Source organism: Macaca fascicularis, chromosome 20 (assembly GCF_037993035.2).
Source record: "Macaca fascicularis isolate 582-1 chromosome 20, T2T-MFA8v1.1".
Lineage (NCBI taxonomy): Eukaryota > Metazoa > Chordata > Mammalia > Primates > Cercopithecidae > Macaca > Macaca fascicularis.
Window position 1 is genome coordinate 46,281,175 of NC_088394.1, and position 25,208 is coordinate 46,306,382.

The 25,208-nt window shown below is 37.9% G+C and overlaps 2 protein-coding genes and 1 non-coding gene across 11 annotated transcripts in view; 1 reads left to right on the forward strand and 2 right to left on the reverse strand.

The window, feature by feature from the left end:
- BRD7 (bromodomain containing 7) overlaps positions 1-25,208 on the reverse strand; it is a 55,994-nt gene that overhangs the window by 18,902 nt on the left and 11,884 nt on the right. For all 9 annotated transcript variants that reach the window (XM_074027227.1, XM_074027225.1, XM_074027224.1 and 6 more), the window contains exons 3-8: positions 22,666-22,795; positions 22,312-22,369; positions 17,902-18,046; positions 6,765-6,875; positions 1,553-1,737; positions 402-525 (exon numbers count right to left, since the gene is read on the reverse strand). In XM_074027227.1, coding sequence (XP_073883328.1) covers positions 402-525; positions 1,553-1,737; positions 6,765-6,875; positions 17,902-18,046; positions 22,312-22,369; positions 22,666-22,795 — 753 coding nt within the window. The remainder of the gene's footprint in view (positions 1-401; positions 526-1,552; positions 1,738-6,764; positions 6,876-17,901; positions 18,047-22,311; positions 22,370-22,665; positions 22,796-25,208) is intronic.
- On the forward strand, positions 13,747-14,113 carry LOC102124437 (small ribosomal subunit protein eS27-like). Its single transcript, XM_005591884.4, has one exon. It carries the CDS (start codon positions 13,780-13,782, stop codon positions 14,029-14,031), a length of 252 nt encoding a protein of 83 aa, XP_005591941.1. The 5' UTR covers positions 13,747-13,779; the 3' UTR covers positions 14,032-14,113.
- Positions 20,059-20,162, reverse strand: LOC123570729 (small nucleolar RNA U13). Its single transcript, XR_006694977.1, has one exon. It is a non-coding gene; the product is annotated as a small nucleolar RNA U13 (small nucleolar RNA).

Consider the following 25,208-nt stretch of genomic DNA (forward strand, 5'->3'; position numbering starts at 1 on the left):
GATTTCTTGTAAATATGAATGTTTTCTTGTACACTTAAATTATGTAGTTCATGTTCCCATTTTAGAACATATTATAACTTCCTTTTTAAAAAATCCAGTGAAAGTGGGTAAGATTAATCATGTACTTTATAAATGAACATAGATGGTCCTCAACTTACAATGGAGTTACATCCAATAAACCCATTGTAAGTTGAAAATATCATGAGTTGAAAACGCATTTAACATCCTGATAAACTCACTGTAGGGAATCGTCTGTTATTAATTTTTTTCCTGCTAAGTATTATACTGATGAAGAGCTCTATGGCAGACATGGATTAAAAAATATGCAAGCAACTTAAAAACTACAAGTTTCAGATGTCCCAAATCAGTAGGTAGAGAAAAGAAAGGCAAAGCTCAATCACCTGACTGTTCACAAGCCGCCTGGTCAGCTTTCCTCCAGATTCCTTCACGATGCGGTCAAGCTGCTCCTGCTCTCTCTCTAAATTATTGCTTTTAAACTTATCTTCAAGCATATCTTTGTCTTTCCTGAAAACACACATTAATACTAAGTAAAAAAAAACAAAGATACGATGAAAACATTCAAATGAATTCTAAATATGAATACAACTAAAGTGGTCTCGAGACATTTGGACTACAGTCACTCATTGAAACTTATTTCCTTGATGACCTGGTTAAGGGTCTCTAATTAAAGAACAGAAACAGTAAGGCACACCTAACATGCTATTTCCCTACCTTTTTCTGTTCAGTGTTACTTGTGTTAAACGTTTTTCTGGGAACTTACAAAAAAATTAGTTCTACCTCAAACAGTACTTTGTAAGGGAGAAGAATATACCATTGTTCTTTTAAAGTTTGATTTTTAAAATTTAAATTTAAAACAAGCACTGCAGTGTGTAAATCTTAGAACAAAGAAAAACTTGTCACTAGTTTACTACTGTCTTTGCATTATGACAGCAAAAATCCCAAACTGCTAACTACTACCCTCCTCAAAGTTGGCAGTGAGGTGCTGAGCAGTCAGGGCTGGCTCCCAGTGGTGTGAGTGAGCAAACGCGGCTGCTGCCAGCTTCACAGGTGGCTGCCTGGGTGGAACAGTGGTTCAGCGTTGCTCCCACCAGCTGATGTTGGGTGGAAAACATGGGCACGCTGCAGTGACAGCTCATCTGCTTAAGACACAGCAGTGACTGTGCTCCCACTGAGCTCCTTGCTGCTTTATGGAAGAAGGTAATGACTATGCATTTTTTTTTTTTTAAACAAAACAGTTCTATTTAAATAAACTCACTGACCATATGAGTCCCAAAAGTTACTTTATAGGTTTTAAAACTACTTCAGTAAGAAAATACATTAGAACTGCTTTCTGAACTGTTTGGACAATCCCATATAGTGCTTCATATGAGAAGAGGGGTATTACACCATCAAAATGGACTTTCATGCCCAAACACCACCACTACGGACACACTAGCACTTGGTCTTCCCAAGTCAGGCCCTGAATCAGTATTTCTCCCCGTTACTAGCTTGAAGAAGACAGTTTGACCTTAACATCCCAAAGATCTTTTACTTTTTGTTTTCTTTGCTGGGACTCTTGAAGGCGTGTGCTTCGGCATCTCCAGAGTCCTCTCTCTCTCTCGGCCAGCAGCCTCCGTCCTCCCCACTCTGTGAGGTGTCTGTTCTATCTTTCTGCTTTCGAGTTTTCTGCAAGTCAGCCATGAAGTCTATGCTCTGCTTCAGGCTCTGAATTCTTTCCTAAACATATTCAAAAATATTCTTATTATATGTTTGTCATTAACTTTTAAAGTAAAGCATTTTTTCCCACAGGAGTTTGTACTTATCCTGTCATTAACCAGGGAAGAAAAACAATGAAATGTAATCATATACCAAGAGAGTATTGTATTTGGAAACCATGATAATGCCTATACCTTCAATTCTTAAAATTTAATTTCCAACTTCATAGAAAGCTTTACAACTTTATTGCCCTATCAGAAAGTTAACAAAGGAGAAAGTATGAATTAAGATGAAGTATTCTTTGACGTACTGAATTGGAAGAGTAAAATTTAGTTTAATGGTGTGTTAACATTTTGTGTTTAACAGACTGGCTTATCTTTTGACAGTTAAGAACTGTTAGGTGTATCAAAGCCTAGGGCATGTGAGCATGTGAAGTTCCTCTCTATTCTGGTAGCCCGGGGTGCTCACTGATGATGCTGGCATTTCACTCTGTGTGAAAACAACAAGCCTTGAGGAGAAGACAGGCTGGTGGCATAGTTCCTTCCTCAGAGTGCAAAATGGTTTCACTAACGAAAGAAGTCTTGTTTCTATTCTGTGAAACATGTGCTTAATTTTCCGCTGCAATGATGCGCTGTGAAATTTTCACTGTAGTTAAGGGCTTGAGGTTTCTGCGTAAATTTTAAGAAGGCATATTTGTTTCTAATGACTACCTTGCCTGTTACTCTGAGAGTTATCACTGGGTAAAATAGAGAGTGCAACCTCCTTAGGGTTGCACAGCAACAGCAGGGAAGACTTCTGTGGAGTAACAGAAACTAAGAACTAGAAAGAACCAGAGGCCATTCAAACAAGAATAACGTGGCCCAGAAACAACAAATGACTCACCTAAGGTCACTAAACCAGCAACTAAGACTAGGCTTGCTGTCACTCATGTCGGGCCTTTCCTCATCACACCATGCTCTATTAGTAGTGCAGATGGTGAGATCCTCACGAACACAGTTCTTGCTGTTTTTTACTGGACTTTTAAATTAATCTTAAAACCATTAAAGCGATATATTTTATTGTGGACAAATAAAAATATGGGTAGAGGAGAAAATAAAAATCTTCTTAATGTATCATCCAGAGAAGAACAGCGTTAACAAGTTTATCATTCCAGTACTTTTCCAACCATTACATATCTTAGCAAACTGGAATTATACTGAATATTTAGTAAAAAGCATTTTTTTGGTTAATAAATTATAAGTATTTCCTCTCCATATCAATAGATATTTAAAATATTTTAATAACTATTTAATCCCACATCTACATCATGATTTAACTAATGGCCTATGATTGAACATGTAGATTTCCATGTTTCTACTATTATAAATAAAAGTACCATAAACATCATTATAAATAAATCTCTCTAGGAACAACTATCTCTTTAGGACAAACTCTTAGAAAGGAAACAAAGTCAAAGGGAATGAGTATTTTTGAGGCTTTTGATAATTACTGCCTTCCAGAAAAGGTATACTAATTTACATACTAATTTACATTAGTGTTTGACAGTTTCTCTGAATCCTTGACAAAATCAATTGTATCGTTTAAAAAGCAAATCCATTAGAATCGCTTGAACCCGGGAGGCAGAGGTTGCAGTGAGCCGAGACCGCGCCACTGCACTCCAGCCTGGGTGACACAGTGAGACTGTCTCAAAAAAAACAAAAAACACAAAAAACAACAACAAAAAGCAATCTTATTTGATTTTTAAAAACACGTTTTATTTTGCTACATTAAAAATATTAGTTTAATTATTTCTGTTAAGTTCTCGGTAATAATTTTATTTCCACTCTAGAATTTTATAAAGCAGAACTTACATTAAGAACGCTTTGGGATTAAAAAAAAAATGACATGCACAAAATAAATTCAATTAGAGGAAGTTTCTAAACCTTGAAACAAGTCCCAGGAAAGAGTGAAGTTTAATTTTCCTTTGCAAGCAATGTTTTTTTCTTTTTTTGGTAATTAAAATGCCTCCAAGTCAGCATATTACTGATCTTCAATTTTACAATATTAAATGGCTAACAGGGCTGGTTCTTTGCTAATAATATAGCTAACATTTACTTAGTGCTTACCCATGTACCAGACACAATTCCATGAGGTAAGTACTATTATTATCCCACTTTACAGGACAGGAAAAAGGCTGAGAAAGGTTACCTGGGCTAAGGTCACACAGCTTCCAAAGGGTAGAGCTAGGACTTGAACCTTGATTGGTCTGATTTCAAAACCACCATGTTACAAATAGTATTGTTTGTACTACTTTGCTTGTACTACAATGTAGCATTTTACTTAAGTATTTATTTAGGAGATAAAAAGTTACTCTTCATCTGTTCATTCTTTCTTTTTTTTTGAGACCGAGTTTTGCTCTTGTTGCCCAGGCTGGAAATGGCATGATCTTGGCTCACCACAACCTCCGCCTTCCGGGTTCAACCTTCCTGCCTCAGCCACCCGAGCAGCTGGGATTACAGGCATGCATCACCACGTCCAGCAAATTCTGTATTTTTAGTAGAGACGGGATTTCTCCATGTTGGTCAGGCTGGTCTCAAACTCCTGACCTCAGGTGATCCGCCCGCCTCGGCCTCCCAGTGTTGGGATTACAGGCGTGAGCTACTGCGCCTGTCCTCATCTGTTCATTCTTTACAAAAATAACACGTCTACTAATAGTTGCTATTTGAGTATAACTGAAAAAATGAGTGACTACTCTGCAATCTTTTTAACAAACATTCAAAAACAGTTATCTTTGAAAAGACACCATTCATGGAAGGGTGTGCTGGGCTCTCTTGGAGCACAAACTATTAGAAGAGTTAACTCAAAAAGTCTAAATTTAAACGTTTAAAAAAAATCACTGTTGTGACGACCCCTCCCATGTAGGGTGGAGAGAACAGTCAACAGGAAGCTAATAACACAGGATGGGTGGGGCTCCTCAACAGCAAAAGCTCTGAAAAAAAGGAAGACAACAGAGAGAGAAAGAAAGAGGGAGAGAGGGAAGGGAAAGTGGAGAAGAAAATTTAATTTTCTGTGCTTTCAACCATTCCACACGCCAGTAAAATTCAAGAGATAATGGAATCTTTTGCTTGTTGTATTAACTACATTACTTAAGGAAGCGGTAAATCAAAGGTCATTAAAAATTAGGCTCCAACCACCCAATTCAATGTACATATTTTGGAGTGACTAAAGGCTGCATCTGTTAAATGCATTTTTACTTCAAATGCAGTAACAAGAAGCATTTCCAGGTCTTTAAACCTGGAACACGGCGTGGTTCTAGATTCTGAGTCTTCCTGCAAAGAATGGGGAAACATTTCATATTCCTCTTTCCTCTGCAAATGTTGTCAAAGATGGGTAACTGGTTTCCATTAGTTTCCCAAGTCTTTAGGAAAGGGTGGGAATTGATGTTGTCTAAATATTAGGAGCGCAAGAATAATCAACAATCCAAACATGTTTTTCTTTCTCTAGTTAAGCAAATCCAAGAATCTCTCAGCCAAGCACACAGACACTCAGACATCTGCACACCAAGGCATTTCTTTAAATGTAAAACTATAATACAGAAAAATGAATCACCATAAAAATCGGAAAACCATATGCAGATGCACAACTTATTTTTATCATCCTTTAACTCGCCTGAATGTGAGCTCAAGCTCTCGACTCTGATTCCTTTCTCCTTCTACCAGTGTCTCATACCCACTCATTTCTTCTTTGCAAAATCCCTGTCCTACCTTGTGGTTCTTTTTCATAGTATCCTCTCTACTCTACCTCTTATCTAGAATCAGAACAGTAATGCCAGAAATCATCTTGGAGATCACAGACTAAACCCTTCTTCAGGGATGAGAACACTGAGTCCCAGGGTAGTTAATGTCTTGCCCAAGGTCCACAAGTTAGTGGAAGAGAGCTAAAATTAAAACTCGCTTCTGCCTGCCTGCCACGGTATGGTGCCAGGATCACCCTTGATTTGTTCCCTAAAGAGGTCTCTTACTAATAGGTTTCTCCCACTCAGAGTGGTGAGAAAAACCTCAAAAGATATGGCTTATCTTGTGAGTTATTTTCTCTAGCGGATGCACAGTGATCATCTCAGTTTACCCTTCAAAGCCTTTTATCAACTGTCTTCCTGGTGATACTCGTAATTTTTGCCACTGTGTACAGATCTCATGTTTAAGCTCTTTCCTACAGTTTGATGATGATGTGTCTGTGCCTACACACACACTTCTCTGACCTCAAATGTCTTACTATGCATTAATTCTTATCCTTTAAGGAAGAGTCTGCTCTTGTGGAGAGGTGGTTTTGAGACAGTTTCGAACTTTTTCTCATTTGTATGTAGTCACATGTAGCTTAATGAAGGGATACATTCTGAGAAATGGACTGTTAGGCAATTTTGTTGTGTGACCATCAATGAGTACACTAACACAAACCTAGATGGTACAGCCTACCAGACAACTGGCTAAATGATATAGCCTATTGCTCGTAGGCTAGGAACCTGTACAGCATGCTACCATACTGAATACTGTAGACAGCTGTAACACAATGCGAAGTATTTGTGTATTTAAATATAGCAAAAGTACAGTAAAAATACAGCATTACAATCTTATGGAACCACCATTGTATATGCAGTCTGTATACACAGTATTATGCAGTGCATGACTGTATTTTCTTACTAGAAATTCTGTGCTTCTGACAGGACTGACCAACATTAGATTCCACCCCTACAAATGCAAACAGAGAGCTTTCCTCTTCAGAGTTCTCACAATTCAGCCAGTCTTATCCTGGAATTCAGGTTGATGTTTCAAGCTGATGTTTTATCTCTAAAGAGATAATTACAAGTGAATGCCAATATTTATTTGTACTGATTCCAAGAAAGAATTTTCCTGTCTTTTCTTCTCTTTATTAAAATTTTTTTCATTTAGTATTTTCTACTTTAATATAACCTGCTAATAAAATAAATACTGTATTGTATCTGTATTACTATGGCCAACAAACAAGGACACAGATTTTAATAACTATTATTTATGACAAAGAGTTTCCCTTACCTGGCTAAGAATTTTCATCCCTGAGTGCAACAGCTTCTTTGCAGCTTTATAATAAATGGTCTCTGGTTTATTGTAAATCATGGCATTAGTACACATTAGTTTGAAGTTATCCTGCAGAAAGAATATTAAGGGAGAAAATGAATTAATGCAAAACAAACTACCCCACACCCCCAGGTTAAAACCATACAGGTCCTCTAAAAATTTAAAAAGCAACAATATCCCTTTCTTTCACTATTTACTAAACAATACTAACAGCAATTTATTAAGTTTTAAGACTCACCAACAAAACAAATACTGCTAAATGTATTTAAATATGTTATATTATTTCCCAAATTCTTAAATATTTTATAGTACCTGCATATAAACTGTAGATCCCAGAATGAAACTTTTAAATGGGTTTGTTCAGTATAATCTTACTGTACATAAAAAAAAATGTGAAGAAAATACTTCTATTTCATATGTAATGATCTTAGCTGAGTAGTTCATGTAATTAAAAAAATATTACTCCTAGCTTTAAAGCAAACATCTTAAATTTCCATTTAGGAATTGAACATTTTATTTCAGATCTTGACTGAAAACGGAGCAGTCCTAAATTATCGCAGTATTTCCTGCCAAATTCACATTAACTGAGCAAAAAATGTTAAAACATTTACACTATTTTTATGTGTTTGGATACTATCATAAACCAAACATAATTTGCAGAATGTTGCAAAACCATGCCAATGTGAAATAAACCATACAACCTCAAGGAGTTAAAACATGTAACTGCAGTAGCCAAATTACCAAAACTGTCTTTTTGGCTTAAATTTCAAAGTCTGCGTATGTGCTGGAGAACTTGACCCCACTGCATGCTTTCACGGTTAAGTAATTGTTACATCTATTGCGATTCATTATGCCAAGGCCTTACTAAGTTAAAAGAAAAAACCGAAGAAAACAGAATCTGCCCCCTACAAATTTCTCTAAAAAACAAAAACATTCAAATTCCACTATTTAATAGCAATGACAGGTTAGAACACTTAAATAGAACAAAAATAAGTAGACTGAGTTCTATGTAAAAGTATGTAAGACTGATTGAAGGGTCGCAATAAATTTGGTATTAAAGTGGATGAAGTATATGTGGATCTTCAGTTTGGGCCATGACTCTATAAACAGTTAGGACTCTGCCAGATCTTGGATCTCTAAGCATCTGATGAAAGCTATGGGACCATCCTTAAGCGCGCACACACACACAGTTGAACACAAAAGTCTTCATGTAATTTTAGTAGGTTCTTGGTCCCCCTAAAGGCTCATCATGGTACCCAAAGGACCCTAGATTAAAGACATTTGTTACAGATATTTGGAAAAGCTTCCATTCTGTTAAGAATTACTACGCCGGGCATAGTGGCTCACCCTTATAATTCTAGCACTTTGGGAGGCTGAGGCAGGTGGACTGCTTCAGCCCAGGAGTTTGAGACCGGTCAGGGCAACACCATGAAACCCTGTCTCTACTAAAAATACAAAAAAATTAGCTGAGTGTGGTGGCACATGCCTGTAGTCCCAACTACTCGGGAGGCTGAGGCACAAGAATTGCTTGAACCCTGAAGGTGGAGGTTGCAGTGAGCCAAGATCATGCCACTGCACTCCAGCCTGAGCAACAGAGTGAGACTCGGTCTCAAAAACAAAACAAAACAAAACAAAACTACATACGTATTTGGGGGCATGGGACGCAAGTGAAGTGAGACACTAGACTACTACATATACTCAAACTAAGTGACCATTTGGCCTATAATTGGCCAGATAATGGGCCTATGAACTGGCAAGAGTACTGAACTGTTCTAATGAGCACAGGACTGATCTATCAAGGCAATTTGTAGATTCCTTAAATCTTAACACAATGTGCTGGTCTTTACTGAACTGTGTGTGACGGCACTGGTCATTCAAAAAGCTGTGTCTTCATGAAAAAATGCTCATCATCACTGGCCATCAGAGAAATGCAAATCAAAACCACAATGAGATACCATCTCACACCAGTTAGAATGGCAATCATTAAAAAGTCAGGAAACAACAGGTGCTGGAGAGGATGTGGAGAAATAGGAACACTTTTACACTGTTGGTGGGATTGTAAACTAGTTCAACCATTATGGAAAACAGTATGGCGATTCCTCAAGGATCTAGAACTAGATGTACCATATGACCCAGCCATCCCATTAATGGGTATATACCCAAAGGATTATAAATTATGCTGCTATAAAGACACATGCACACGTATGTTTATTGCAGCACTATTCACAATAGCAAAGACTTGGAATCAACCCAAATGTCCATCAGTGACAGAGTGGATTAAGAAAATGTGGCACATATACACCATGGAATACTATGCAGCCATAAAAAAGGATGAGTTTGAGTCCTTTGTAGGGACATGGATGCAGCTGGAATCCATCATTCTTAGCAAACTATCACAAGAACAGAAAACCAAACACCGCATGTTCTCACTCATAGGTGGGAACTGAACAATGAGATCACTCGGACTCAGGAAGGGGAACATCACACACCGGGGCCTATCATGGGGAGGGGGGAGGGGGGAGGGATTGCATTGGGAGTTATACCTGATGTAAATGACGAGTTGATGGGTGCAGCACAGCAACATGGCACAAGTATACATATGTAACAAACCTGCACGTTATGCACATGTACCCTACAACTTAAAGTATTATAATAATATAATAAAGTATAATTATAATATATTAAAAAAAAAAAAAAAAAAAAAGCTGTGTCTTCCTGCACACTTTTCATACACACACACACATACACACACACACATATTTTATTTCAACCACCAAACGAACTGAATAAATATTACTTTAGGCTGTTGAGCTTTCCCTAGAAAAAAGTGGCAATGTAGAAATTCTAAAGAGCTAAGATACCAATTCCTTTCGATTATGATAAACCCTAACCTGCTTAAAAACACTCTGGGGACACACTTCTACTCTTCTTACTGTAAGAGAAAGATCAGAGAAAATCATTCACAAAAAGAAAAAAACCAAAAAGCTGTGAAATTCTTTTCCATTAAGCAATGGTAAGGTCAGAAATATGCGGAAATAAACAGTTTTAGCTTAATTTTCACCAGATAAAAAGTTGGGAAAAGTTTCCATTTCTCTAAATAAGAGAGAATGTAATTCAGGTTCTTTGGAGAAAATGGAACATTACCTATAAACTCAATAGTAAAGGGCACTAAACACTGGTATTCTTCATAAATCTCTGCTTATCAATATGTGGATGAAAAAAGGGACTAGGTAAAGAAATTACCTTTTTTTTTTTTTTTTTTTTTTTTTTTTAAATAGATGGGAGTCTCGCTCTGTTGCAAGCTCTGCCTCCTGGGTTCACACCATTCTCCTGCCTCAGCCTCCCAAGTAGCTGGGACGACAGGTGCCCGCCACCACCATCAGCCAATTTTTTTGTACTTTCAGTACAGACAGGGTTTCCACTGTGTTAGCCAGGATGGTCTTGATCTCTTGATCTCCTGACCTCGTGATTCACCCGCCTCAGCCTCCCAAAAGTGCTGGGATTACAGTCATGAGCCACTGTGCCCGGCTGTAAAGACACTATCTTATTTTATTTTTAGGATAATAACTAATTAGGGTAACCAATTAGCGTCTAACCCCTAGGTCAGGTGAGCACTACCATGGTTATGCAAAAAAAGTAGAGATAAAACAGATATTATCTAAACCAATTAAGTTTGTGGCTGCTGAATACATAGTAAATTTTAATATACACGGTTCCTTTCCCTGAAATCAACACACAGCAGGACACTCCCCCAAATGGGAAAAATCTCATCTATAACAGATATATATATTATCTTAGAAGCTTTCAGGTCCTTGTAAATTTTCTATTCTCTTCTTAAAGCTGAAGAAAATATGTTCAACAAATATAGCCAAAATGAACTCAAGAAAGCAATTAACTTTCATCAAATTAGAAAATGTAATTAAACTTCTCTTTAGTATTTCTGGACAAGCCAATTTATCCTTTACTTTAGAGTATATGTGATATGGTTTGGCTCTGTGTCCCCACCCCAATCTCATGTTGAATTGTAATCCCCAATGTTGGGGGAGGGACCTGGTGGGAGGTGATTTGATCATGGAGACAGATTTTCCCGTTGCTGTTCTCGTGATAGTGAGTTCTCACAAGATCTGGTTGTTTGAAAGTGTGTAGCGACAGGTTCCAAGATGGCCAAACAGGAACAGCTCCAGTCTACAGCTCCTAGCGTGAGCGATGCAGAAGACGGGTGATTTCTGCATTTCCAACTGAGGTACTGGGTTCATCTCACTGGGCTTGTTGGACAGTGGGTGCAGCCACGGAGTGTGAGCTGAAGCAGGGCAGGGCATCGCTTCACTCTGGAAGCATAAGGGGTCGGGGGATTCCCTTTCCTAGCCAAGGGAAACCGTGACAGACAGTACCTGGAATATCAGGACACTCCCACCCTAATACTGTGCTTTTCCAATGGTCTTAGCAAACAGCACACCAGGAGATTATATCTCGTGCCTGGCTCGGAGGGTCCCATGCCCATGAAGCCTCATTCACTGCCAGCACAGCAGTCTGAGATCGAACTGCAAGGTGGCAGCGAGGCTGGGGGAGGGGCACCCACCATTGCTGAGGCTTGAGTAGGTAAACAAAGCAGCCAGGAACCTCGAACTGGGTGGAGCCCACCGCAGCTCAAGGAGGCCTGACTGCGGGGGCAGGGCACAGCTGAACAAAAGGCAGCAGAAACTTCTGCAGACTTAAACGTCCCTGTCTGACAGCTTTGAAGAGAGTAGTGGTTCTCCCAGCATGGAGTTTGAGATCTGAGAATGGACAGACTGCCTCAAGTGGGTCCCTGACCGCCGAGCAGCCTAACTGGCAGGCACCTCCCAGTAGGGGCCAACTGACACCTCATACAGCCGGGTGCCCCTCTGAGACGAAGTTTCAGGGGAAGGATCAGGCAGCCACATTTGCCGTTCTGCAATATTTGCTGTTCTGCAGCCTCCGCTGGTGATACCCAGACAAACAGGGTCTGGGGTGGACCTCCAGCAAACTCCAACACACCTGCAGCTGAGGGTCCTGACTGTTAGAAGGGAAACTAACAAACAGAAAGGACATCCACACAAAACCCCTTCTGTACGTCACCATCATCAAAGACCAAAGGTAGATAAAACCACAAAGATGGGGAAAAAACAGAGCAGAAAAGCTGAAAATTCTAAAAATCAGAGCGCCTCTCCCCCTCCAAAGGAATGCAGCTCCTCACTAGCAACAGAACAAAGCTGGTAGGAGAATGACTTTGACGAGCTGAGAGAAGAAAGCTTCTCTGAGCTAAAGAAGGATGTTCAAACCCATCACAAAGAAGCTAAAAACCTTGAAAAAAGATTAGACAAATGGCTAACTAGAATAAACAGAGCAGAGAAGACCTTAACTGACCTGATGGAGCTGAAAACCATGGCACCAGAACTACGTGACGCATGCACAAGCGTCATTTGAATTTGGCTCAGTAGCCAAATTCGATCAAGTGGAAGAAAGGGTATCAGTGACTGAAGATCAAATGAATGAAATGAAGCAAGAAGAGAAGCTTAAGAGTAAAAAGAGCGAAAAGAAATGAACAAAACCTCCAATAAATATGGGACTATGTGAAAATACCAAATCTATGTCTGATTGGTATACCTGAAAGTGACGGGGGAGAATGGAACCAAGCTGGAAAACACTCTTCAGGATATTATCCAGGAGAACTTCTCCAACCTAGCAAGGCAGACCAATATTCAAATTCAGGAAATACAGAGAAACACCACAAAGATACTCCTTGAGAAGAGCAACTCCAAGACAAATAATTGTCAGATTCACCAAAGTTGAAATGAAGGAAAAAATGTTAAGGGCAGCCAGAGAGAAAGGTCGGGTTACCCACAAAGGGAAGCCCATCAGACTAACAGCGGATCTCCTGGCAGAAACTCTACAAGCCAGAGAGAATGGGGGCCAATATTTCTTAAAGAAAACAATTTTCAACCCAGAAATTCATATTCAGCCAAACTAAGCTTCATAAGTGAAGGAGAAATAAAATCTTTTACAGACAAACAAATGCTGAGAGATTCTGTCACCACCAGGCCTGCCGTACAAGAGCTCCTGAAGGAAGCATTAAACACAGAAAGGAATAACCAGTACCAGCCACTGCAAAAACATGCCAAATTGTAAAGACCATTGATGCTAAGAAGAAACTGCATCAACTACTGAGCAAAATAACCAGCTAACATCATAATGACAGGATCAAATTCACACACAACAATATTAACCTTAAATGTAAACGGGCTAAACGCTCCAATTAAAAGACACAGACTGGCAAATTGGATAAAGAGTCAAGACCCATCAGTTTGCTGTATTCAGGAGACCCATCTCACGTGCAGAGACACACATACGCTCAAAATAAAGGGACGGAGATGTACCAAGCAAATGGAAAACAAAAAAAAAGCAGGGGATGCAATTCTCATCTCTGATAAAACAGACTTTAAACCAACAAAGATGAAAACAAATGAAGAAGGCCATTACATAATGGTAAAGGGATCAATTCAACAAGAAGAGCTAACTATACTAAATATATATATGCAACCAATACAGGAGCACCCAGATTCATAAAGAAAGTCCTTAAGAGACCTACAAAGAGACTTAGACCCCCATACAATAATGGGAGACTTTAACACCCCACTGTCAACATCAGACGGATAAACAAGACAGAAAGTTAAAAAGGATGTCCAGGAATTAAAATCAGCTCTGCACCAAGTGGACCTAATAGACATCTACAGAACTCGCCACCCTAAATCAACAGAATACACATTCTTCTCAGCACCACATTGCACTTATTCCAAAATTGACCACATAGTTGGAAGTAAAGCACTCCTCAGCAAATGTAAAAGAACAGAAATTATAACAAACTGTCTCTCAGACCACAGTGCAATCAAACTGGAACTCAGGATTAAGAAACTCACTTGCCTTTCCGGCAGTGACGACCTACCCTCACGAGAACATGCCTCTCACAAAGGATCTCCTTCATCCCTCCCCAGAAGAGAAGAGGAAACACAAGAAGAAACGCCTGGTGCAGAGCCCCAATTCCTACTTCATGGATGTGAAATGCCCAGGATGCTATAAAATCACCACGGTCTTTAGCCATGCACAAACGGTAGTTTTGTGTGTTGGCTGCTCCACTGTCCTCTGCCAGCCTACAGGAGGAAAAGCAAGGCTTACAGAAGGATGTTCCTTTAGGAAGAAGCAGCACTAAAAGCACTCTGAATCAAGATGAGTGGGAAACCATCTCAATAAACACATTTTGGATTAAAAAAAAAAAAAAAAAAGAAAAGAAACTCACTCAAAACCACTCAACTACATGGAAACTGAACAACCTGCTCCTGAATGACTACTGAGTACATAATGAAATGAAGGCAGAAATAAAGATGTTCTTTGAAACCAATGAGAACAAAGACACAACATACCAGAATCTCTGGGACGCATTTAAAGCAGTGTGTAGAGGGAAATTTACAGCACTAAATGCCCACAAGAGAAAGCAGGAAAGATCTAAAATTGACACCCTAACATCACAATTAAAAAAACTAGAGAAGCAAGAGCAAACACATTCCAAAGCTAGCAGAAGGCAAGAAATAACTAAGATCAGAGCAGAACTGAAAGAGATAGAGATACAAAAAACCCTTCAAAAAAATCAACGAATCCAGAGCTGATTTTTTAAAAAGATCAACAAAATTGATAGACCGTTAGCAAGACTAAGAAAGAAGAAAAGAGAGAAAAATCAAATAGACGCAGTAAAAAATGATAAAGGGGATATCACCACCGATCCCACAGAAATACAAAGTACCATCAGAGAATACTAAAACACCTCTATGCAAATAAACTAGGAAATCTAGAAGAAATGGATAAATTCCTGGACACACACACACCCTCCCAAGACTAAACCAGGAAGAAGTTGAATCCCTGAATAGACTAATAACAGGCTCTGAAATTGAGGCAATAATAGCCTACCAACCAAAAAAAGTCCAGGACCAGACAGATTCACAGCCAAATTCTACCAGAGGTACCAAAAGGAATGGTACCATTCCTTCTGAAACTATTCCAATCAATAGAAAAAGAGGGAATCCTCCCTAACTCATTTTATGAGGCCAGCATCATCCTGATACCAAAGCCTGGTAGAGACATAACAAAAAAAGAGAATTTTAGACCAATATCCCTGATGAACACTGATGCAAAAATCCTCAACAAAATACTGGCACACCAAATCCAGCAGCACATCAAAAAGCTTATCCATCACGATCAAGCTGGCTTTATCCCTGGGATGCAAGGCTGGTTCAACATATGCAAATCAATAAACGTAATCCATCATATAAACAGAACAAAGACAAAAACCACATGATTATCTCAAAAGATGCAGAAAAGGCCTTTGACAAGATTCAACAGCCTTCATGCTAAAAACTCTCCATAAACTAGGTATTGATGGGACGTATCTCAAAATAATAAAAGCTATTTATGACAAACCCACAGCCAATATCATACTGAATAAGCAAAAACTGGAAGCATTCCCTTTGAAAACTGGCACAAGACAAGGAGGCCCTCTCTCACCACTCCTATTCAACATAGTGTTGGAAGTTCTGGCCAGGGAAATCAGGCAGGAGAAAGAAACAAAGGGTATTCAATTAGGAAAAGAGGAAGTCAAATTGTCCCTGTTTGCAGATGACATGATTGTATATTTAGAAAACCCCATTGTCTCAACCCAAAATCTCCTTAAGCTGATAAGTAACTTCAGCAAAGTCTCAGGATACAAAATCAATGTGCAAAAATCACAAGAATTCCTATACGCCAATAAGAGACAAACAGAGAGCCAAATCATGAGTGAACTTCCATTCACAACTGCTTCAAAGAGAATAAAATACCAAGAAATTCAACTTACAAGGGATGTAAAGGACCTCTTCAAGAACTACAAACCACTGCTCAACAAAATAAAAGAGGACACAAACAAATGGAAGAACATTCCATGCTCACAGATAGGAATAATCAGTATCGTGAAAACGGCCATACTGCCCAAGGTAATTTACAGATTCAACGCCATCCCCATCAAGCTACCAATGACTTTCTTCACAGAATTGGAAAAAACTACTTTAAAGTTCATATGGAACCAAAAAAGAGCCCATATGGCCAAGACAATACTAAGCCAAAACAAAGCTGGAGGCATCATGCTACCTGACTTCAAACTACACTACAAGGCTACAGTAACCAAAACAGCATGGTACTGGTACCAAAACATGAGATACAGACCAATGGAACAGAACAGAGCCCTCAGAAATAATACCACACATCTACAACCATTTGATCTTTGACAAACCTGACAAAAACAAGAAATGGGGAAAGGATTCCCTATTTAATAAATGGTGCTGGGAAAATTGGCTAGCCATATGTAGAAAGTTGAAACTGGATTCCTTCCTTACACCTTATACAAAATTGACAAACGGGATCTAATGAAACTAAAAAGTTTCTGCACAGCAAAAGAAATTACCATCACAGTGAACAGGCAACCTACAGAATGGGGGAAAATCAACTCATCTGACAAAGGGCTAATATCTAGAAACTACAAAGAACTCAAGTACAAGAAAAAATCAAACAACCCCATTAAAAAATGAGTGAAGGATATGAACAGACACTTCTCAAAAGAAGACATTTATGCAGCCAACAGACACATGAAAAAATGCTCATTATCACTGGCCATCAGAGAAATGCAAATGAAAACCACAATGAGATACCATCTCACACCAGTCAGAATGGCGATCATTAAAAAGTCAGGAAACAACAGGTGCTGGAGAGGATGTGGAGAAACAGGAACACTTTTACACTGTTAGTGGGACTGTAAACTAGTTCAACCATTGTGGAAGACAGTGTGGCGATTCCTTAAGGATCTAGAACTAGAAATACTATTTGATACAGCCATCCCATTACTGAGTATATACCCCAAGGATTATAAATCATTCTGCTATAAAGACACGTGCACACGTATGTTTACTGCGGCACTATTCACAATAGCAAAGACTTGGAACCAACCCAAATGTCCATCAATGACAGACTGGATTAAGAAAATGTGGCACACACATACCATGGAATACTATGCAGCCATAAAAAACGATGAGTTCACATCCTTTGTAGGGACATGGATGAAGCTGGAAACCATCATTCTTAGTAAACTAACACAGGAACAGAAAACCAGACACCGCATGTTCTCCCTCAGAGATGGGAAGTGAACAATGAAAACACCTGGACACAGGGTGGGGAACATCACACACTGGGGCTTGTTGTGGGGTCAGGGGAGGGGGGAGGGATGGCATTAGGAGATATACCTAATGTAAATGACGAGTTAATGGGTGCAGCACATGAACATGGCACACCTATATATATGTAACAAACCTGCATGTTGTGCACATGTACCCTAGAACTTAAATTAAAACAAACAAAAAAACACAACTTAATTAAAAAAATGTAAACCATCTAAAAAAAAAAAAAAAAAAAAAGAAAGTTTGTAGCACTTCTCCCTTCACTCTCTCCTGCTGCCATGTGAAGATGTGCTTGCTTCCCCTTCATGTTCCACTACAACTGTAAGTTTCCATGGGCCTCTCCAGCCACGTCTCCTGTACAGCCTGTGGAACTGTGAGTCAATTAAAGCTCTTTTCGTCATAAATTACCCACTCTCAGGCAGTTCTTTATAGCAGTGTAAGAATGGACTAATACAATATGCATACCTTATATGTCTAGAAATAGAAAGAACCCTCAACTTTCATTAAAATATTAATTTTACTTGTATTGATCTAAAGCTAAAAATTTCACTCTAAGGTTGGAAAAAATATACTGTGGAACACATATCAAACTCAAAATTTCACTAAAGACAAAAATAATTATGAATGAAAGATATCAGATGACCTATTTCATCTGGTTTTCTATCACCAAGCTCATAAAAAGTTTTCTGAAGCAAAAAAAACACAGAGATACTGGATCTTAAAATAAACTCAATTCTTTGCAAAATAAAAGGTCAATGAGAAAGATTCTGAATATCAGATATGCAGATTTCTACCAAGATTTTGTGTATATAGGACTGAAGAGTTACCTTTAGTTCTTCTATGGACTGATAGTCATTGTTCTTGATCTTTTCTTTCATGGTACTAAAATCCATTGGGTGTTTAATGATCATGGAGTAGCCAGGAGCAATAAAATCAGTCACGGGAAATGAAAAGAAAGCACTTGGATCTTTTCTGTGAAGATATGCAAAAGACAATGTTATATTTTATTCTATTACAAACAAATCTAACGGTTTAGGAGCATAAGTCAGAGGAAACCCTTCAGATGCAGAAAGAATTTGTAATATGTTAACATATTTTTAACTGAAAGCTGAAAAAATGATTTTAAAGTCTATTAACTATTTAATAACAAGTAAGTTTTACATACTAGCTGTACCCTCAGGATGGAGATTTCTTTCTTATAAAATACAAAGCCTCATTAATTAACAGCTCCACCTATATAGGAAAAAATGAAGCAAAATAAACCTCAACTAACTGACCAATTTAACCTTTGGGAGATCAGCACTGCATATTTTTAATTAACCAAAGGGGAAAAGGCTGAAATAGTAACTATTAACATACATCTACAATCCTCCATATTAACTTCTAATAGGCTTGCATTTCTGGTCCATGTATGTCTATTTTCTCCATCAATGGATATAACTTTTATCATGCATATGTGGGGGATGCTAAAAAAAAAACTGACATTAAAAAGCTCCTCTTTATACCTCCATATGTGTGCCAAAACAGGACTAGACCAAAAAAACCCCAAAATCAGAAACCCAAATTTGAAAACTAGTGCTCTTCATCACAGATTCTCAACACTGGCTATACATTAGAATCACACAGGAGCTTTAAAAAAATTCCAATGCAGGGAAGAAGCGGGAGGAAGACTCAGCTTAGACCCACTGTATCAGAAGCTCTTGGGGAAAAAGGGTAGGGTCCAGGCAGTGATATTTCCACGGGTGAGTATTGGCATTGGGATTTGAGTATTTGCATTTGTATTTCCAGTACTGTCAGGTTGAGAACGAGTGCTTTATATGATTAAATCATTATGCTGATCTTTTTTTTCCTTCTGGAAATCTGGCATACCAAGAGTTTTCTTACTCCACAGAATAACAGTAAAAATATGGTTTAAAAAATAACAACTTTAAAAACATATTTACCATGTTGCTAGTCCAAGTGGCAGGCACTTGACATATTTTATATCTAATCCTCACAAAAGCCATCAAAGTGGTGGTATCCTCCACCACTGGAGGATACTGAGGTTCAGTGAGGTTGAAATTATTTATCCTAAGCCATGCATTAAATAAGAGTTGAAATCTGATTCAGGTCTATGTGAATCTGCCTTTGTTTTTCAGAGCAGGGTGCCTAAGCAATGAGACTGAAAAATGACAACAAGCAAAAATACCCAGTCAGGACCTATACATCAAAATGTGCACCGTCCACAGGAGTTACCGTAATGGCAGCATTCATCTCTGGGTGGCCTCCTGAAGCTACCCTTTGGAGGAAATTATCTAACTCCTAGGTCAATCATTTTAATACAGAGCCCCGTCTAGTTTTGACCAAAAATGCTATTATCAAACTTGATCAACTAGATTTTTTTTTTTTTTAATCAGGCTTAGCTCCTGGTAAGGATAAGGAATCATCCAATCACTAAAACTAATCAAAAACAGTGTGGCTCTGGGATCTAATTCCCAAAATGTTTTTAACAATGCTAACGTCTTTAGACTAAGAAATACTTTCTGAAGTGTTTTCTTTTCATTAAGATTTTGTTTCTAATTGACATATAATAATTGCACATATTTAGAGGGTACAGTATGACGTTTCGACACATATATACTGACATACATATATACAAGGATACTTCAGTATCACTGTGTAATGATCAAATCAGGATAATTAGCATATTTATCACCCTAAACACTTGTTATTTCTTTGGGATAAGAACATTCAAAATCCTTTCTTTTAGCTATTCTGATGTATATAATAAATGGTTGTGGACTGCTGTCACCTTACTGTGCAACAGAACACCAGAGCTTATTCCTCTTATCTAACTGTAATTCTGTACCTGCTGAACACCTCTACCTTTCCCTCGCCTCTGGTAAACACTGTTCTACTCTCTACTTCTATGAAATCAACTTTTTAAGATCCCACATGAATGAGATGATGTCATATTTGTGCCCTCACCATATTTTCTGTCTTCACATCAGATTGGTAATGTGCTGACGCTGTAACAAAGTTTGAGGGTGGTATATCTCACAAAGGAACATGAAAACCCAATCATTTCACTTATGAACTACAAAAGGATTGCACAGTATTTGTTCTTCTGTGTTTGGCTTATTTCATTTAACATGATGTCCTCTAGGTTCATTCATGTTGTTACAAATGATAGTATTTCATTCTTTTTAATGGTGGAATTAATATTCCATTGTGTATACATACCACATTTTAAAAAATGCATTCATCCATTGATGGGCACTTAGACTGATTCCATCTTGGCTACGATGAATAGCACTGCAATTAACACGAGAGTACAGGTATTTCCTGGACATATTGATTTCATTTCCTTTGGATATATACCCAGTAGATGAATTGTTGGATCATATGGCAGTTCTATTTTTAATTTTTTGAGGAACCTCCATACTGTTGTCCATAATAGCGACACTAATTTACATTCCCACCAACAATATATACAATTTCCCTTTCTCTACCACATTCTTGCCAGCTTTTCTTTTTTTTGTCTTTTGATAACAGGCATTCTAATTGGGGTGAGGTGGTATCTCACGGTGATTTTGACTTGCATTTCTCTGATTATTAGTGATGGTGAGCATTTTTTCATATACCTATTGGCCATTTGAATGTCTTCTTTTAATTAAGTCATTTCTTTTAAGGTGACATCATTAACTTACATTCTGGTCTTATGTTGCAAGAAAAACTGTAAAGCAGTCATGACATTTACAGTTACACCTTGTAAACTGCAATGGAATACCCAATACCTATTCACTCCCTTTGGACAAGTAGTGAAGTAATGAATGAGTTATTTAAATATAAAGACTAGAGATGTAATTTTTCTCAAACACCAAAAAAGAAGAGAGACCAGTAAGTTCTTTTTTTTTTTTTTTTTTTTTTTTTTTTTTAGAAAAGGTCTCATTCTGCTGCCCAGGCTGGAGTGCAATGGTGCTATCACAGCTCACTGCAGCCTCAACCTCTTGGGCTCAAGTGATCCTTCCACCTCAGTCTCTGGAGCAGCTGGGACTACAGGTGTGTGCAACCACACTAGGATTTTTATTTTTTTTTGTAGAGATGGGGTCTCACTACGTTGTCCAGGCTGGTCTTAAACTCTTGGCCTCAAGTGATCCTCCCACCTCAGCCTCCCAAAAAGTGCTGGGATTACAGGTGTGAGCTACTATACTCGGCTAACTTCTGATCTTAACTGCAAACCTAAACAGGCATTGAATACAGATTACATTAGAGAAAAATTATTTACAATGTGTTCTGGGTTGACTTAAGTTCAATACAATGAAAGAAAGTCCACTGTAAAAATGTATGCTCTACAACCATAAATCCTTTGCAAATAATGTAAATATCTTTGAGTAAAGAGAGGTATCAAAATAAATATTTATTTTTATTTATTTATTTTATTATTTTACTTTTTTGAGATGGAGTCTTGCTCTGTCGCTCAGGCTGAAGTGCAGTGGCGCAATCTCAGCTCACTGCAAGCTCCACCTCCCAGGTTCACACCATTCTCCTGCCTCGGTCTCCCGAATAGCTGGGACTATAGGCGCCCGCCACCATGCTCGGCAAATTTTTTTGTATTTTTGAGTAGAAATGGGGTTTCACCGTGTTAGCCAGGATGGTCTCCATCTCCTGACCTCGTGATCCGCCCACCTCGGCCTCCCAAAGTGCTGGGATTACAGGCGTGAGCCACAGCACCCGTCCCCAAATAAATGTTTTATAAAGACTGAGTTATTCTTTTCCCTTTTAAGAACTCAACATTGGCTTAATCTAGGCACTGAAATTTTAAAAACAAATTTCTGCTTTTAAAAGAAGGCCATAATTTCTATTCATGGTGTTTTATTTTTTCTCCCATACTTAATAACTGTTAAACATTCATGGCATGATAAGCATTGTACAAATACACAGAAGGTATTTCTATCTATTAGCAAAGTGGAAATAGCTGTATTGTTTATTCCTGGCTTAAAGTTTTAACATCAGAAATTACTTTAGAGACAGAAATTTGTCATTAAAAGTATTATGTAACACCCTTCAAGTTGCCAGGGAAACAAACCAAATAAAGAATATCTAAAAGTTAGCCTCTTGGAGTACTTCTGCTGCCAGGCAAAATATTTATCATTCACTAAAATCAAGTATGTTTGGAGTTAGGCACAATGTGGTTTGGATGCTACACATTTACCATTTTAATTTCTATGTTATAAAAATATTGGAAAAACACTTACCTCTGCAATTGTCTCATCAGTTGATTCAAAGCTTCTTGAAGGGGCGTCTGTTCTACTTCTAAAGCAAAGAAGGGAAAAGGGTGTTTTAAAAAGGAGTATTCTAGAGAGTATTATTTACTAGATCATTTTCTATTTAATAATAGCCATTATTAAATACCTCATACAGAAATTCCATTTATCTGAGAGTATCAATCCAAAATTGAAGCTAATTTAAAGCTCTTATGCAGTTTGAGAGAAAAAACTTAAAAATTCAATTACAAAGCTCCAACTTAGGAGCTAAAACCCCACTATTTTCCTGAGCTATAATAATTGCAGCATCCTCATTCAGGATAGTTAATTCAGAGTTATTCCAACCTTCTTGTTTGGCTAAAGAGCTTGTGAGAGGCTTCTCAGGGGGCAAGTCTAATCTCACAGGGGCATGACACTGGAGGTCTTTTTCTGCCTCATTCTCCACCCGGTCTCGATCTCGCTTCTTTTTATCCTCCTAAATGGAACAAAGGGAGATAATTTAGAAATATTTCAGAACCAATATCTTTAAATACACAAATCATTTTAAGGGGTAAAAAGACATCATTGCAAAGAAAATATTCTTAATAATGAGCTCAATGTATTTTACTGACATCTACTGGAAAAGGAGAGAATAATATGTTCACAAAGGAAAAAAAAAAGGCGTCTCTATGCCAGAAATAACCAGTTAGAAAAACAATACTATCCAAAAAAGCAACATAGTGTGTATAGAAATAAATCTAATAAAAGATACCCAAAACCTTTTGGGAAAAACTGAAACATTATTGAACGTATTGAAGGTCACAGCAGAAGGCCTGAATAAAGGAGATATACTATGTTCACGAATTGAAAGAGTCAATCCTCTCAAGTTATCAATACATTCGATGTAATGCCAATTAAAATTTAAAAACAAAAATTTTCATGGAATTCGACATGCCAATTACATTAATTTACCTTGAAGAGTGAACGATTAAGAACACAATAGTTTTGAAAAAGGTCAGAATAAGATGATATGTCTTACCAGATATTATTTGTGTAACGTGATAATAAGACAATGTGGGTCTGACAGACAACTAAACCAACAGAAGAGATCAGAGTACAGAAACAGACCCATGTACATAGAATAATCTTAGTATATCACAGAGGTGATTATAAGTCAATGACAAAAGGGTGGTACTGAGACAACTGGTTACCTAAAAAGAGAAAATAGAATTTGAGTTCTACTTCATGCCATACACAAAAGTGAATTCCAGATAAAGACTTAAATGTACAAAGCAAAGCTTCAGAACTTCAGATGAAAGTAAAGCATCTTTAAGACCCAAGAATAGAAAAAGACTTTCTTAAATAAGATATAAAAAGAATAAATTTTTGGACGGGCACAGTGGCTCAAGCCTGTAATCCCAGCACTTTGGGAGGCCGAGGCGGGTGGATCATGAGGTCAGGAGATCGAGACCATCCTAGCTAACATGGTGAAATCCCGTCTCTACTAAAAATACAAAAAAAAATTAGCCAGGTGTGGTGGCAGGCGCCTGTAGTCCCAGCTACTCGGGAGGCTGAGGCAGGAGAATGGCGTGAACCCAGGGGGCGGAGCTTGCAGTGAGCCAAGATCGCATCACTGCACTCCAGTCTGGGCGAGAGTGCAAGACTCCATCTCAAAAAAAAAAAAAAAAAAAAAAAAAAAGAATCCAGTTTTAAGGAAAAACTTGATACATTTGATATTAAGTTGATAAATTTCGGTACCTCAACAAAATCCATGAACCAAGTTAAAAATCTAACGATAGACTGAAATAAAGTACTTGAAACACAACTTATAAAACATTAAGAAAGATTCCATAAAGAGCATCTATAAATCTATGCAAAAAGGCAAAAAATCCAAAAAGGAAACAGATAAGCGACATTACAGGTAACTCACAGAATAAGAAACGTGAAATGTTGAGAACATGAGAACTAGCTCAAGCTCCCTGGAACTTGGGTAATTATAGATTTAAAAACTAGAAGTTATTTCACCTCTCTTTGGCAACATTTAAAATGTCTGAAATGTCAGGTTTTGATAAAAATGTAGAGAAATGGGATTTTCATACCTTGCAATTGGGTGAATAGGAACAATCCTTAGCAGAGCAATTAGCAATATCTATCAAAGCTAGCAAAGCCTTTATCCTACTTCTCAACTGCTACTGCCTGTGCATATACCAGAGAAATTTCCTGTCGTACGGTCTACATGGAGACTTGGTACAAGATTACTGCAGCATTGTTTAAAATAGTAAAAAATAGGAATAATCCAATGCCTATTAAAAGGAAAATGGATTAATAAATTATGTCATATTTACATAACAGGTAAAATAAATGAGCTAAAATGATATTGTATCAACATGGATAACGTTCAGAAACAAAGTCTGGAGAAAAAGTTGCAGAACAATTATCTGTTACGAGGTAAGTATAAAAATGTGTAAGCATACACTGTTTACAGATTTATACAGAACTTGTAATTATAAAAACATGCATGTGATATACACCAAATTCAGTAGAGTGGTTCTCTCTATTAGAAGGAAAGAGAGAAATGGGACTCTGAAAGGGTATAAGGGACGCTTCATCTCTGTCTGCCCTCTTCTTTCCTTAGAGGAAAAAAATACATATAGATACATACATGTATGCATTTTTAAAATTTAAATTTTGAAGTAAAATTGTCCAACAATGCCCATTTTATGCTCATCAAAATCAAGATTCTCAACAGGATCTTATGGACTCAAAAAGCTATTTTCTTGGCCTATACCCTATTTTTTATTTCTAGTATCCAGAGCAGCGGTTCTCAAAGCATGGTCCCCAGACTGGCAGCATCAGGATTATTTAAGATTTGGCAAGAAACAAAAATTCTGAGGTCCCCTTGTGGTTCA

Coding starts and splice junctions, on each gene's coding strand:
- LOC102124437 (XM_005591884.4), top strand. CDS start 13,780: ATGCCTCTCACAAAGGATCTCCTTCATCCCTCCCCAGAAGAGAAGAGG.